At 54.4% G+C, this 14,637-nt stretch overlaps 2 protein-coding genes across 9 annotated transcripts; one reads left to right on the top strand and one right to left on the bottom strand.

Annotated features, from left to right (window-relative positions):
• Window positions 1-559: 559 nt before the first annotated feature.
• Atxn7l3 (ataxin 7 like 3) lies at window positions 560-7,906 on the top strand. 7 transcript variants are annotated; one of them, XM_050156733.1, is made up of 13 exons: window positions 560-775; window positions 2,111-2,221; window positions 2,514-2,646; window positions 2,876-3,047; window positions 3,231-3,328; window positions 3,498-3,520; window positions 3,818-3,884; window positions 4,006-4,091; window positions 4,378-4,446; window positions 4,675-4,718; window positions 4,955-5,026; window positions 5,107-5,264; window positions 5,362-7,906. In XM_050156733.1, exons 2-13 carry the CDS (start codon window positions 2,171-2,173, stop codon window positions 5,508-5,510), a joined length of 1,122 nt encoding a protein of 373 aa, XP_050012690.1. In that variant the 5' UTR covers window positions 560-775; window positions 2,111-2,170; the 3' UTR covers window positions 5,511-7,906. The 7 variants fall into 7 exon arrangements, with proteins under 7 accessions (XP_050012690.1, XP_050012685.1, XP_050012687.1 ...); XM_050156728.1 differs by lacking the exon at window positions 560-775 and adding an exon at window positions 846-1,385; XM_050156730.1 differs by lacking the exon at window positions 560-775 and adding an exon at window positions 848-1,385 and having other exon boundaries at window positions 3,839-3,884.
• A 65-nt stretch (window positions 7,907-7,971) lies between these two features.
• Tmub2 (transmembrane and ubiquitin like domain containing 2) lies at window positions 7,972-12,123 on the bottom strand. Of its 2 annotated transcripts, XM_050156736.1 has the most exons (4): window positions 12,011-12,120; window positions 11,429-11,534; window positions 9,362-9,925; window positions 7,972-9,138 (listed from the first exon to the last, which is right to left on the bottom strand). In XM_050156736.1, the coding sequence occupies exons 2-4, from the start codon at window positions 11,461-11,463 to the stop codon at window positions 8,775-8,777; spliced, it is 963 nt and encodes a 320-aa protein (XP_050012693.1). In that variant the 5' UTR covers window positions 11,464-11,534; window positions 12,011-12,120; the 3' UTR covers window positions 7,972-8,774. The 2 variants fall into 2 exon arrangements, with proteins under 2 accessions (XP_050012693.1, XP_050012694.1); XM_050156737.1 differs by lacking the exon at window positions 11,429-11,534 and having other exon boundaries at window positions 12,011-12,123.
• Window positions 12,124-14,637: the final 2,514 nt, after the last annotated feature.

Raw genomic sequence — 14,637 nt, 5'->3', positions numbered from 1 at the left:
CCACCTCTAGCCTATTGGGCCGCTTGGGCCGAGGGAACCCGGCGATTGGCCGGGCACGGCCACGGAGGCCCCGCCCACCGCCCCGCCCCAGTTCCCGTCCGCCGGTACTTTGGACGGCGGCGTGGCGCCCCTCCTCCCCTCCCGGTCCCCGCCCCCTGGAGCAAATGCTGCCGAGCTGCGGCCGCGGGGCAGATGCACGCGCTCGGGCCCTTCTAGCAAGCGCGAGCTGTCGCTGGGCGCGCGAAAGCGAAAGGAGGAAGAGGAAGGGAGGGCGAGGGCGGGGTGTTGAGGAGGGGCGGGAGGAGGAAGAGGAGGAGGTTGCAGCGCGCTCGCGCCTGGCCTCGCGCCCGCGCCGAGGGAGGGGGGGAGAGGGGCGCGCGCGCGCACGCTCGCGTCCTCGCTCGCTCCATCCATCCTCCGGTCGCGGCACGCGCGCGCGCTCCGGGCTCGCGCCGCACCCCCCGCCCGGGAGAGGCGGGCTGGAGTGGGGGGCGGGGGGAGGGGCGCGCGGACGGCGCGCGGACTGCGCGCGGGCGGGGTGAGGTGAGGAGGAGGAGGCGGCGACGGGACGAGAAGGGAGGGGAAGGGGCCATGGCCGCCCGGTGAGGCGGCGAGGCGGGGGGGCAGCCCGACCCCCCGGCCCCGGCCCCGGGCCCCGGGGAGAGGCGAGGACGGACCGACGGACATGGGGCTCCGGAGCAGCCGCCGCCGCCGCCGCCGCCGGAGGACGCGGCCCTGAGAGGCCGCCGGGCCCCGGCGCGGCCCCCCGGGCGGGGTGAGTACGGAACGGGGACGGGGGAGGGGCCTGCGGGGGGCGGGGGGCGGGGCCCGAGGCGGGGCTTGGGCCCCCTCCCCCCAGGTCTGGGTCAGCGCCCCTTCCCCTCCCCCCGGGCCGACGCGGAAACGCCCGGCTTTCCCCGGCTTCCCGGCCGGGCCGGGGCCCCCCGGTCTCCCCCTGGCTGGGTCCTCTTTGGGCGGGGCAGGGCCGGCCGGGGAGGGGGCGCGGGGCCTTTGTTAGGGAGCCAGGCCCCAGCCCCCGGGACAATAGAGACACCCTCCCGGACTCCTTTCCCCGGCCGGTCCGGGCTCTGGGCTGGCGGCGACCGAGAGGGGTCGGGACGCGTCCCACTCTGCCTACTCTCTGGGGTTCGGTCTGTCCCGGCCCGCCGCCGGCCTTGGGCGGCTCGGCTCTCCTCCCCCCAGTCGGTATGATGCAGCAGCAGTGCCGCAAGGACGGGAGAAGAGCCGCGGCACGGCCTGCTACCCTTCCCAGTGCCCCTGGCTCATTTGTCAGTCCCCACCCCACTCGAGGCCGGCAGCGTCTTAAACTCGTACCCACCGTTCAGTGGGGCCCCGAACTGTGGGCGCTGTTTCTGAATCCTACGGTGGGGATTTCTGGACTTTGGGGCTCTTGGAGAGACTTCCGGGCTGGTCCTGAGGGAGGGAGGGTGCGATCTAAAAGAACAGGTAAGGGGAGTGCCCACTCCTCGTGTGCTTGCCACGGGGCTCTCCTCTGCTGTTCGCGATGGCTGGAAATGCCCTTCGCCTGTAGGCTTCTGTGGGCTCTGTACCTCTCGTAGAGTGGCAGGCTTATTTTAAGAGAAGACACTGGGGTGAAGGTTGTAGGGTCTTAGGGCCATTCCTACTTCTGGTAGCAGTACCCCCCCAAGTGGACATCCTGGCTGAAAGCAGAGGTGACTCCGAGAGCCCTTAGGGAAAGGGGGGTTGTCTTGAGGAGTCTGTGCAGTTCTTTGCCACACCCTGTGGGTTTGCTTTGAGGCCTTAGAGTTCCTTCTCCTCCCCCTGCTGCATTGCACCATGGGTATCAAAGAGGGGTTTGAGTTTTGGGTACCTGGGATGAGCTGCTGCCTCCTATAGACCCAGAGTCTGATTGGCAGTACAGTTCAGGGCCTGAGCTTAGGCCTGGGAAGGACTAGGCCACCTCTGGTTTTCAGGCCCTGAAAACCATCAGACTTAGAGATCCGGGGCCTTGGGGAGGGAGACTCTCTGATGCCAGGATTAAGCCCTGGGCTCGGAGGTGGGGAGGGGAGGTGGCAGTCTTTGGAGGTGTCTTGGACTCACACCAACACCCCCACCTCCATGTGTGCAGCCGTGTTGCCGCCCGCTGTGCTATGAGCAGTCAGAGCGCCGTCTCCACAAGAGTTTACAAATGAAAATGGAGGAAATGTCTTTGTCTGGCCTGGATAACAGCAAACTAGAGGTGAGGGCTCCCCCACGTGTGCCTCTAGTTCTTTCTCTTGATGTCTCTGCGTCGCTGTATCTGGCATCTATGTCAAAGAGGAATTTGGGTAGTCAGCCTTGTTCCTGAGAGGGAATAACAGCTGAAAAGACCCAAGGATCTGGGAGGAAGAAAGAACTGGAAAAATCAAGGTGGGGAAAGTGGCAAAGAAAGCAGCATGCTTGGTCAGGGCCAGGATATTTGGTTGATGAGAGTTTTTCAGTCCAGGGGGGTGCCACCCTTGTGACCATGGATGTTCTCTCCTGGGGCCCAGGCCATCGCTCAGGAGATATATGCGGACCTGGTCGAGGATTCTTGTTTGGGATTCTGCTTTGAGGTACACTGGGCTGTCAAGTGCGGCTACTTCTTCCTGGATGATACAGATCCTGATAGCATGAAGGATTTTGGTGAGCTTCAGGGTGGAAGGAGAGTGGTCTAGTTCTGCTCAGGGTGGGGAGGTGGGGGTAGGAGGGGTGGGACTCAGAGGGTTTCCTAGAAACTGCCCTAGATGCAGAGCCTGGAGCTCCTGTGAGCTTAGGCAGGGATGAGTTTAAAGAGGACATGGGACCCTGGCAAGAAGAGAACAAGAGGAGGGTACCCTGCCTGCTCTGATCGCCACGCCTCTCCTGCCCCCAGAGATCGTGGACCAGCCTGGGTTGGACATCTTTGGACAGGTTTTCAACCAGTGGAAGAGCAAGGAGTGTGTTTGCCCCAATTGCAGTCGCAGTATTGCTGCGTCCCGCTTTGCCCCCCACCTGGAGAAGTGCCTGGGAATGGGTCGGAACAGCAGCCGAATCGCCAACCGTCGGTGAGAGCTCTTTGCTGCCTGCACCAGCGATACACATCCTATGCAGTCTGTACCGTGGTGTGGTCCCGTGGGGCAGGTGTAAGGTGCAGAGGGTAGGCTGTATTTGGGCCTCAGATACTTCTCTGTAAAATAATGTGCAAATTGGTGGTAACCTTGACCTTTTCTCTTCTCACCTCTGCGCAGGATTGCCAATAGCAACAATATGAACAAGTCTGAGAGTGACCAAGAAGACAATGATGACATCAATGACAATGACTGGTCCTATGGCTCAGAGAAGAAAGGTGTTTGGGGCTCTGGGGCAGCCTGGGAGAAACTGGTCAAGTGGGAAAGTTAGAGCATATATTTGCCATAAACTATCTTGATGAGGGAAGAATATAGTTTTTAAAAACATGGAAGTGTTGAAACGGAGAACTTCAAATAACCGTGTTCTTTGTTCTGTTGTTCCCCCAGCCAAGAAGAGAAAATCAGACAAGGTGAGAGCCGGGGCGAGCCTGGGGGAAGTTTGGGTGAAGGACAGATAACCCTCCCTTTTGGGCAGGAAGTGCTCAGGTCTTTTTACTCAAGTGTGATGTCACTGGGCGGAGGGGAGGCTCTCTGGGATTGGGAATAAGGGTCAGGGGAGCTCCCTCTGACGGGAGGGAGGGAGGGAATGTAGGCAGACAGGCCTGTTCCCGGGGAGGAATAGTATGAGTTTGAGGTTGTTGCTTTGTCAAATCTTTTTTCCTTCCCTGGGTTCTCGGCTCCCCCTTATCGTTGCCCTTTCCCCAAAGCTATGGTATCTCCCATTCCAGAACCCTAATTCCCCTCGAAGATCCAAGTCTTTAAAACACAAAAATGGTAAGTGGGGCTAGACCAACAGGGGCACTGCTAGCTGTATCGTCACAGGGCTGGTAGTGGGGGTGGGAGGGAGGGCCTGTGAGCCTTCTGTCACCCCCACTTCCTCTCTGGTTATTTTCAGGGTTCTCTGTCTGTACCTCTGCATCAAACACCCTTCCCCTTCTTTTTTCTTCTTCAGGGGAACTTAGCAACTCCGATCCTTTTAAGGTGAGTAGAAGCCTCTTCTCGTTGCCCTTGGGAGGTGACTGGGATTTGGACAAGGGAGGTCAGGATGCTGACAGCTAGAAATGGTTGTGGGGCTGTTTGAGTCTTGGGTGTTCATGTGCTTTGTTGTCCCATCTCCTTGTCCATATGCAGGTAGGTTGGAAGGACTCTTAGAATATAGAATGGAGGCAGGGATGAGAGGGACCGAGTCTCCATTCCCACCCCTTTCCTACCTGTTCTCTTTTTTGTTTCTAAACTTCTCTGATCTGTACCTCTGGTTCTCTCACAGTATAGCAACTCAACTGGGATCAGCTATGAGACCCTGGGGCCAGAAGAGCTACGGAGCCTGCTCACCACGGTGTGTGATTGGAAAGGGAGGAGGTTTGGCTTGGGCTGGGCAGTGGGTAAAAATACCCTGAAAGACACAGGTGACATAGCAGCTGGAGCCATAGCTTTCTCTGAGAGTGGGCTCCCTGTTCCACCTGCTCTGGGGCTGGTTTCTACTTGGGCAGTTTAGCATTGGCACAGCAACTAGTGTTTGGAGTAGGCCTCCTACCCCTCCTTTCAGCTTATGTTCCTCTTCCAGCAATGTGGAGTGATTTCTGAACATACCAAGAAGATGTGCACAAGGTGAGCACAGAAACTAAAAGGGGGGCTGATCCCGTGGGCATGGGTCGGGAGTACCCCTGGATTTGAGCAATGGGCCATCATTCTTAACCTTCCCTTCATCTAATAGACCTTACTTACTAGGCCACCATCTGGGGATTCACCACTGACTCTTTCCCTGTCCCTCCAGCTTCTGCTCCACCTGAGTTCCTGAAGTCCTTTCCTGCCTTGTCAGGGTCTGATCATTCTGTCCCCACCAGGTCACTACGCTGTCCCCAGCACACAGATGAACAGAGGCGAACCGTACGGATATATTTCCTTGGGCCCTCAGCGTAAGTTAACTTTCCATATGGGTGGTGGGTTAGGTTGGTGGTCTCTTTCCCTAACATGTTTCTTTGACTCCTCTTTCCAGCGTCCTTCCAGAGGTCGAGAGTTCCTTGGATAATGACAGCTTTGACATGACTGACAGCCAGGCCCTCATCAGCCGACTTCAGTGGGATGGCTCTTCTGATCTCTCACCTTCTGATTCAGGCTCCTCCAAGACTAGCGAAAATCAAGGATGGGGTCTAGGTATACAGTGCCAATTGATCTCAGGGGCTTTGGGCAGTGGGGCGTCGCCTCTCCCTTCATCATTCCACTCTCATCTCTTGTGCCTCCTCCTCTGTAGGTACCAACAGCTCTGAATCACGGAAAACCAAGAAAAAGAAATCCCATCTGAGCTTGGTAGGGACTGCCTCCGGCCTGGGCTCCAACAAGAAGAAAAAGCCAAAGCCACCGGCTCCCCCAACGCCCAGCATCTATGATGACATCAACTGACTTGGGTGCAAGGGATAGCCTTTGGCTGAGAGAGCCCTCTCTCCCGACCCCCACCCAGGCAGCATAGCCTGGCATATGGACAGCTGCTGGGGGTTTGGGCTTGGGAAGCTTGGTGGGCCAGGCAGGCAGAGGATCCAGTTATGTGCCCCTGGGGGGTGTCAGGGTCCTCTGCAATGAAGCATGACCCCTCGGCGTGCAGGACTCAGACCTGGACATATTATGCCTTGGACATAAGTTTGGTGGGGAGGTGGTTTTCCTATTTATTCTGTGAGTTACTGGATGTCCAGCTAGGCTGGGGGCCTGACATGGGCACTGTGCCAGGGCACTGCCTGCTCCCCACCCCAGGAACTGGACTAAGCCCTGCCGAGGGGCATTATGGCTACCCAGGTGGCTTTGGTTTGGAAGCTGAGCCCAGAGGGGGCCTCCCCTGGCTGCCCTCAGCAATGTGAATGGGTCCGGTGCTTGGAGCTGAGGGGCAGGGCTGGTGTGTCCTGTCTGTGTGCAGAGTCCTATCAGATGTCCCCAGTCCCCGGGGTCAGCAGGCAGAGTGCTGTCTGCTGAGGTGGGCGTCCAGAACTGCCTCACAGGGGCAGCCCTTTCCCCTCAGTCCCCATGGGCCTCCTTGGCAGCAGGAGCTGTCCTTTGTTGTTGGGTGCCAGGAAAGGGCCTCCAGCCTCTACAGCTTCAAGGAATGGGAACGGGAGGGTAGGAAGAGGGAGCCTGTATCAGAGTGGCCCCCTGCCCTCCCTGCCCCAGGGCTGTAAGGACAGCCCAGGTGAGAGGGACGGTGCTGCTTTATTTGAAATGTTTCTTACCTCATTCCCTGCCCCAGGAAGGGGCCCAGCCTCACCCTCCTGGGGTGGCCCGTGTTCTCCCTTCCATCCTGCCCCCCCCCTTGCCCTGCCCTGCTGGGGCAGCCTAAGTTCCCAGCTGCTGCTTGCCGCCCCTTCCACCTTGACCAGCTTTGGTTCCTCTCAGTGCTCCTGCCTCTAAAAGCCTGCCCTGTTCCCCTCCTCCCTTGCCGCTTTTAAGTTATTTATTCTGTACTTGTGGTTTGGGGCTCTGAGGAAAAACCCTAATCTTGTGCCTCTCTCCCTTTGCTAGGAATAGGGTGGGATGAGAAGGTAGTCTCTGCCCTGGGTTGTCAGTGGAGGTTGGGGGGATACTGTTGCCCCTCTGTGGGACTGTCATGACTGTCATGTCTGGCTTACATCCTCAAGAGATGTACTGTCACACCTCCCAAGTAGGTGGTATCATGCCTTGGAACTGAGCTGGAGTACCTGGGTATGGGCTAGAAGAGTACAGCTGACTGACAGGGATGGGATTGACCCTGAGCCACGTTTTCTGGCACTTGCTATACATGTCCCCTCTCTTCCCAGGAGGAGCTACTCCCATGTTGGGTAGCTAGTACCCAGGACTGGTTGGACTGATTTGGTTAGGGACCCTAGAGGGTTAAGGGAACAACAGAGCTAGGGTTGCAGTACCCTGTCTGGAACCCCAGTCTCCCCCTGGGGTGGTTCTGATTGTGGCTGATGCCTGGTTACAAATTGGTTTTTAACCCAAGCATTGTGATTATTTTTTAAAAAGTCAAACCAATTTTGGCAGGAGTTAGAATAAATCCTGGAGCCTGGGCTCCTCTGTCCTTGGCCCTCTACAGCCTTCTCCCTTGAGGGGGAATCTAGAGGGGGAGAGAAGGTTCTCGGCTGCCCCCAAGCACAGTCTTGGGAGCCTGCTGAAGGTCGGGGGAAGCCAGCCCAGGCTGCCATCCCTTTGGAGACTTAGCTGCAGCTCAAGCCAACTCACTCTGCTCTCCCACCTCTCCCTCCTCTGGTTGGAGGGAGTAGTTTGGGAACTGGTTTGTCCACAAAAACTTCCCTATTGTTCCTTGGCTCACCCTCAGGGCAGAGCCCCCTGCCCAGGCTGGGTAAGAGATGGGCTTGGTCCAGCAGGGACCCTGAGGGAACAAACCCCTTCCTTCTGGGGAGTATGCCCCCCCCTACCATGTAGTTGAGCAGGGGCTACGAACTCCCCACTCCCTCTAACAGCAGGCTGTGTGGGTATCAATTCCCATCCTCCCCACCCTGGCTAGGTGTTGTCCACCTTGTATCCTATCATGTGTCTGAGTGTGTGTGGGGGATTCTGTACTAATTTCCATGGCCGGTGGCTTTTCCTTCCATGCATCACTCCCCCCCGCATGCCCAGGGGCCACCCGCCTGGCATTACCGCATGCTGGGGTCATTGGGGGAGGGGGGTGGGGCTCACGCTGTCCTGTGGTCTTGAGATTTTTATTTTTGCATATGTAATCCATCCTGTACAGGTAGCTAACTTTGTAAACGCTGTGTATTCCCTCTGCCCCCATGGCTGCTGGTGTAAATAAACTGCATCTCCCGTTGGTAGCCTGGCCTACCCACCCTCAATGCCATGTTGTTGAGGGTAGAGCAGTCACAAAAGAAGCTCCACAACCACAAAATGCAATTTTATTCACTCATACTGACCCATCATCTAAGGGCCTAGGGCAGGGCAATCTATACCCAGAGCTGTCATTGGAGCTGGGCAGGACACTGGATTACAGCCAGTATTCTCTTGCAGCTTTAGGAGGCTAGCAGCTGTGGCCTGGCCCCTCCATGGTCTTCTGCCCCAACCCCTTTCCTAACTGAGCTCTATGCCGGCTATGTGGGGGAGGGAGAAAGAGGGCAAGCAAAGTGCTTTAAAAGAAAGCAAAATATCCTCCTATTCCTGCTCCAAGGGGTACAGGGAGGAGGTGGTGGCAGCTGGATGCATGTAGGGAAAGTTAGTACAGACTTCTCATCCCTGCCTGTGAATTTAGTTTCGAAAGATCTGCACTCATCTAAGGCAAGGAAGTAGTACTTCGAGCTCCCTGCAGAGGAATGCTAAGGCCATGCTGAGCTGCCCTGGCAGGAACCCTGGGGGCTAGGGAGCAGACATGCAAAAAATGAAAAGGGTTAGGGTCACAGCCAGGAAGAAAGACCCAGAGCTCAAGCTTCTCACTGAGCTTTGAACTTTGGGATTCCAAGAGGGAAGATGATATCCTTGTTTCTACCTGAGTTGTGCTTGCAGAGAGATCTGTACCCTGTGGACAATGAGGGAGGCCACACACCTGTTTCTTGAGTCCTAAGGACAGGGTACCCACCATATTCCTTCCATCCCTTCCTCCCTCCCAGGTCCTTTGGGCCCAGCTCTGGCCAGGAAAGGGGGGAGGCCATGAAGGAGAAAGACCATGCCTTTCATTATCTCCTGGTGTCCTTATCGTCCATACATCCCAAATACTAGGAAACTGAAGAAGACTGTGACTCCCACCAAGGAAACAGTGGCAGGTGCTGTGAAGAACTGGCGGTAATTGATACGGAAGTACCAGACCACACCCAAGAGCACCACAAACACAGGCACCATGAGGCTGCCCACATTGACACCAAGGCTGGATGACTCAGTGGCTGAGGGGGTCAAGGAGCCTGAGGGGCCAGAAACAGGTGCCCCTGGGGGTGAGCGGTGGCAGTGTATCACACAGTTGTCGGTAATGTTCAGGGAACTCAGCGTGCGTGCTGGGTCCTGCAGCAGCCGACCCTGGTATATCAGCTTCATCTGGCTCTCTTGTCCAGGGAAATATTTGCTACAAGGATGAAAGGAAAGACTGGGTAAGGAACAAGAATATATAGGCCTGGACCCACAAAGCAAGGCATGGAAGAAACTAATGGGCCGTCTATGGGAAGTTCCCCTTAGCAGAGGCCAGCCATTAAAACTCCTCTAGTGATATCGAATCTACACCACCTCTTTCAGGGAAACCAGTGCCTGAGGCACAAGTCATGAGTAACTGCTCTTTCCAGCCTACTCACCTCTTTAGGGTACCCACAGTGTCCTCTGGCCTGGCCACAGCCAGCTTCTCGGTGTCATTGAGAAACTTGAGCCGAACATTGATGAGGCTGGGGCCGGGAGAGAGGCAGGTGCGATCATCTAATCCCAGTGGAGCTTCTGGATGGCTGCTCTCCAGGCCTGCTTGTCTTTTGGGTAGGCCTTGGATATCCAGGAGATGCTCAAGGCTGGGCTCCACATCTGCCCTAGCTCCAGGTTCCCCAGTGGAGTCTCCCCCAGTGTCACTGGTCTCTTCAGCCTTCTCTTCATTCCCCTCTGATGGATGGGGGATTTCAGTTGGTTCTGGAGTGCCTTGGTTTACCAGCTGGTCCACATGCCCCAGGTGGAGAACAGATGTGTCGCCCGCCGACACAATGGTGCCCAGCAATTGGTTGTTACTGCTGTCTGCTACGTAGGTAGAGAGCCAGGCTAGAACCAAGGCTAGAATCAGCACCACTACACCTGCCACCACCATCACCTCATTACCCACACCCTCAATGAGGGTGACATCAGAGAGCTCCATGGCCTGGCTGCTGCCCGGGTCCACACTGCAGGAACAAAGGAGGATAGCATCAGCAGGGCCTGAGGGGTGATAACCAGCTTGTTAACCAGGTGATAATCTAGTTTGTTTAGGTTCTGGGTCAGGCTGGGGGGAGGGGAAGACGGGAGTTTGTGGTGTTTTATAGGAGAGGCAGCCAACCTCCCTATCTGTAGTAGACCCTCATTCTCAAGCTGAGGATTTACCCTTGGCCTCTATTGTGAAACTCTAGCTTTCAGATTCTGTTCCCATAAAGAGCACAGGTCACCAGAAGAGCCTCATAAGCTGGTCACCAGCTGCTGGTTGCTTTTTTTTTTATTTTAAATTTTTTATTTATTTTTCTGAAATTTGGAGGAGCTCGGAGAAAGAACATTGTTTCTTCCCTTCTCTTCAAGTCTGGGTATCTCTGTCCTGGAAATACCACTCTATAGACCAGGCTAGCTTCAAACTCAAGAGCTCCACCTGCCCCTGCTTCCGGAACGCTGGGATTAAAGGCCTGCGCCACCGCACCTGGCTCCATATGCTTCTTTAAGTCTGGAGTTTCTCTAAGATTCCTAACACGTGGTCAAGCACACATGGCCCCCTAAGCAGCCTCAGCCAGAGCTTCAAAGAACGCGAAGACTCCTTCCCAGGCACTGAGCAGCAGCCCCGCCAGACTCATCTGATCACATTTCACTCGTGGCCACAGACCCATGCGTGCACAGCTGTCAAGAGCCAAGATAAATACATTTTGCTCTATCAAGGACAGAATCAGACAACTTCAAGTGGATAAATGTATTGAGACTATCGGCAGACACATTCGTCTCCTACAGAATTGTTCTGGCAAGTTATGGGGAGCTGCATGGGACAGACACCAGAAACACTGCCTTCTTGGGTACCCATGGGCTTGGCTCACACTGTAAAACCCTGCCCCAGCATACACCACTCCAGTTATCCAGAACTTGGGAAATGAAAGCAGTGGGATCGAGGGTTCAAGACAAGCCTCCACCACATTGCATATTCAAGGTCAGCCCTAGACTACAAGAAGCTTTTTTTAAAAAATTGCCTGAGTAATAATTATTTGGAAAGATTTCCCAGCCCTTATTTCATCCTGTCTTGTGCTGTGAAGGTTCTCCCTCTGCCATTTCTTAGAAAAGCATGGAGGATCTCTGCGTATTCCTTGGAGACTCTCCTTCACAACTGTCCCTGGGCAAGTCCATCTGGTGATCATCATTATCAGACTATTCTCACAGCAAACATAAACATCGTTACACTTAGAACCTGTCCATCTCTTTATTGATTTCTGGAAGAATCCTCTGTACAAAGCTCTCAGTGGCACGCCACAGTAGCCGCCCCAAGAATATCTGTGGACAGACCGACATTCGAAGAGTTTCCACAGCCGTAGCGAGAGACTGGCTCTGGAGTCAGGGAAACAAAGTTCGCGGTCTAGTCCCTCTCCTAGCTATGGAGCTGCCAACAACTCCCGACGCCTCAGTTCTGCCAGCACTAAAGCGGGGTTGAAAATGGTACCTACCTCATAAGGTTGTTTTGAAGATGACGTGAAAGCATCGAAGCAAAACAATTTAAGAGTGTTCGATCAACAAATGATAGCAAATATGTCTCACTCCCACGACTGACCCCTGAAGATAAGGTTAATGTCAGGAACCGTGATTTACACAAAAGGAAACTGTGGCAAAGGCGGACGGAAACCGAGGACACAAAGTGCCGTGGGCAGGGGCCGGACAGGACCCCGCGTCCGCCCGCTCCAAGGCCTCAGCTGTCCCCTCTGCCTGTGGACGCCCCCGACCACGCGCTGGAGTCGCCCCCGACCCGGCTTTTCCTAAGGCGAAGGCTCTGTCTCCGTGGCAGCAGAGTCCACGAGCCCCCCCCCCACCCCGGACGGAAGGCTTCCGGGTCACGGTGGCAGTGCCCAAGCCCAGCTCTCCTGTCCGGTGATGGTTAGGGTCAGGTGAGGGGGGTCACAAACCATCCACACCCCTCAAACTTCGGGGCGGGGCGGAGGACCTAGGGGCGGGGCCTGCGAACGCGGAGAGTCATGGGAAATTCAAGGGGGTTTGACTCGGTCCTGTTCCCGGATGGGGAAGGAGCGGCTCACCTGACAAAGCCAGGATAAATGTTTTGACTTCGCCAGGGCAGTCTCTGCACCCGTCTTTCCGTAGGGGTCGGGGGAGGGGTTGGCAACTCAGGATTCTCTTCAGTGTCCGATCTCTTCCGGCTTTTCTCGGAAGCTGTTAACACCGGGACCGGAACTCCCGCCTCCCCGCCTTGTACTGATGACGCAAAGCTACGTAAGGCGGACTGACGTAAACAGAATCTTCAACTAAAAGGGCCAGGTTGCACAGCGGCGAGAGGGGGCGGAGTCTTTGTTGGCGGGATTTCGGACTTCGGGCAGTGAGGCCACGCCCAGTGGGCGTGGTCCTATGCCGTCCAGAGGTCAGAGGCGGGGCCAGAAGAGGAGGAGCGAATCGGGAAGGTGCTTGTGGAAGGGGCGTGGTTTCAGCCTGGGCGATTGCACTGGCAGGCTCTGCTGGTGGACCCACGCTAGGCTTCCCTCTTTCCCTCCTTCCGGCTTCGCTCTCGAGCTCCGGAACTAATGGGATTCATTACTGCTCCGCCAGTGAGCACCGGGCTCCAATGTTGGGATCCGCAGGGTCTAGTATTTCTGACTTCTAAGAAAGTTGTTACACGAGGAGACAGGCAAGAAGACAAGTTAGAGTCTTAAGTACTGAAAGATTCGCTTTGAGAAATAAAGCGGGAAGGCATTTCAGAAAAACAGATATACTGCCCTCTTAAAAATGATTTGTTTGTGATTTATTTATTTATTTATTTATGTGCTTGTCTGTGTATGCCAAATGTGTGTGGTTGCCTGCCGAGGCCAGAAGAGGGCACTGGATCCCCGGAACTAGGGTTGCAGTAGGCTATAAACCGCCAGTCTTGGGTACTGGTAAGAAAACTCAGATGCGGAAAGAATAAGCAAGTGCTCATGACCATTGAACCACCCCTTCAAGTCTGTCATCCTCGATTAGCTTTTCCTTTTTTTCCTGTTACCAAGTGAACCATCTCCCCAGCCCTTAGGATGACTGCAAAGAACTTTCTAATATTTTTCCTTTTACTATGTTGTAGTATTTATAAAACAAATCTGGGGTTGGGAGGATGGCTCAGTGGTTGCTGCTTTTCTAAAGGACCTGAGTTTGGTTCTGACGACCACCTGTAACTGGCTTCAGAGGACCCATTTTCTCGTTATTGCAGGTATCTCCCAACTTGTGGCACACACACACGAATTTCAAACAAACCTAGGACCAACAAAACGACTCAGCAAGGCTCCTGCTGCCAAGTCTTCTGACCTGAGTTCAATCCCCTGGACCCATATTCTGGGTAGAGAAAACCAGTTCTTGCAAGTTGTCTGCTGATACACACACACACACACAACTAAGATACAAAATAAAGTAAAACCACCCCTAAACACTGCCCTTTTAATATTTCATGCTGTAGGTAAATGGAAAATCTTTGCCTATCACAAAATTAATACATATAGTCCAATATATCTTTTCTTTAAAAAAACAAAAGCAATAAAGAGACGTTGTGTGATTTAAGGCATGATAGAAGAGACTGAACTGGCTGGGGCTTAACCGCTGTAATGGGGCAGAAACTCAGCATCATTCCCTGGAGCAGGGTTCCAGCTCGGGCCAAGGACTGGGAAGCCTTCCTTTCCTTCTCCTAGAGCAGTGGTTCTCAACCTTCCCAATGCTGCAACCCTTTAATACAGTTTCAATGTTGTGGTGATCCCAACCATAAAATTATTTTTGTTAAAGCCAGATGTAGTTTAATCCCAGCACTCAGGAGGCAGAGACAGGCAGATCTCTGAGTCCAAGGCCAACCTTGTCTACAAACAGAGTTCCAGGACAGCCAGAACTATGTAGAGAGACCCTATCTCAAACCCCATCTCCCCAAATTATTTTTTTTAATATTTATTTATTATGTATATAATATTCTGTCTGTGTGTATGCCTGCAGGCCAGAAGAGGGCACCAGACCCCATTAAAGATGGTTGTGAGCCACCATGTGGTTGCTGGGAATTGAATTCAGGACCTTTGGAAGAGCCATCTCTCCAGCCCCCCCCCCCAAATTATTTTCTTTACTCCTTTATAACTGTAATTTTGCTACTGTTATAAATCATTATGTAAATATCTGCTTTTCAATGGTCTTAGGCGACCCCTGTGAAAGAGTCATTTGACCCCTAAAGGGGTCTCTACTCACAGGTTGAGAACCACTGTCTTAGACCTTTGGCTTTGTGGAATTAAAGCAAAACCTCCATTCAGAAACAGGTGGTTCCTATTCGGCTGAACCAGGGCAGAAGCTGTATTGTGAATGTGAACACACAGAACTCCCTGGAGGAGGGAAGTGGACAGAGGCCCAGGAAGCAGGCCCAGGCTCCTGATGTGGCTCTGCTGTCTGCTGGGTGATGTCAGCTGGTGACTGAGAACCCTGAATCCTCAGCAAGTAGGTCAATAAGCCCCTTTATTTTCTCCTGGGATAGCTACCACAAGGCTCCCAGGGGGGTAGGGGGTGTCTATCACCTTGTCACCAGAAACACCTATTCAAGGCAAAAACTTGGAAGCCCCGGAAGACCACAAAGAGGAGAATAAATGTGGCCTGACAGAAACTTGCATCACATTCAAGCCTCACAATATCCACACGTGGTTCTGTGCACAGATTATTTATT

Source organism: Alexandromys fortis, unplaced genomic scaffold (assembly GCF_014885135.2).
Source record: "Alexandromys fortis isolate MF-2015 unplaced genomic scaffold, M_Fortis_MF-2015_v1.1 scaffold_31, whole genome shotgun sequence".
In the NCBI taxonomy this organism is placed as follows: Eukaryota; Metazoa; Chordata; class Mammalia; order Rodentia; family Cricetidae; genus Alexandromys; species Alexandromys fortis.
Note: the sequence above shows the minus strand (reverse complement) of the source record. Positions and strands in the feature narration are given on the sequence as shown.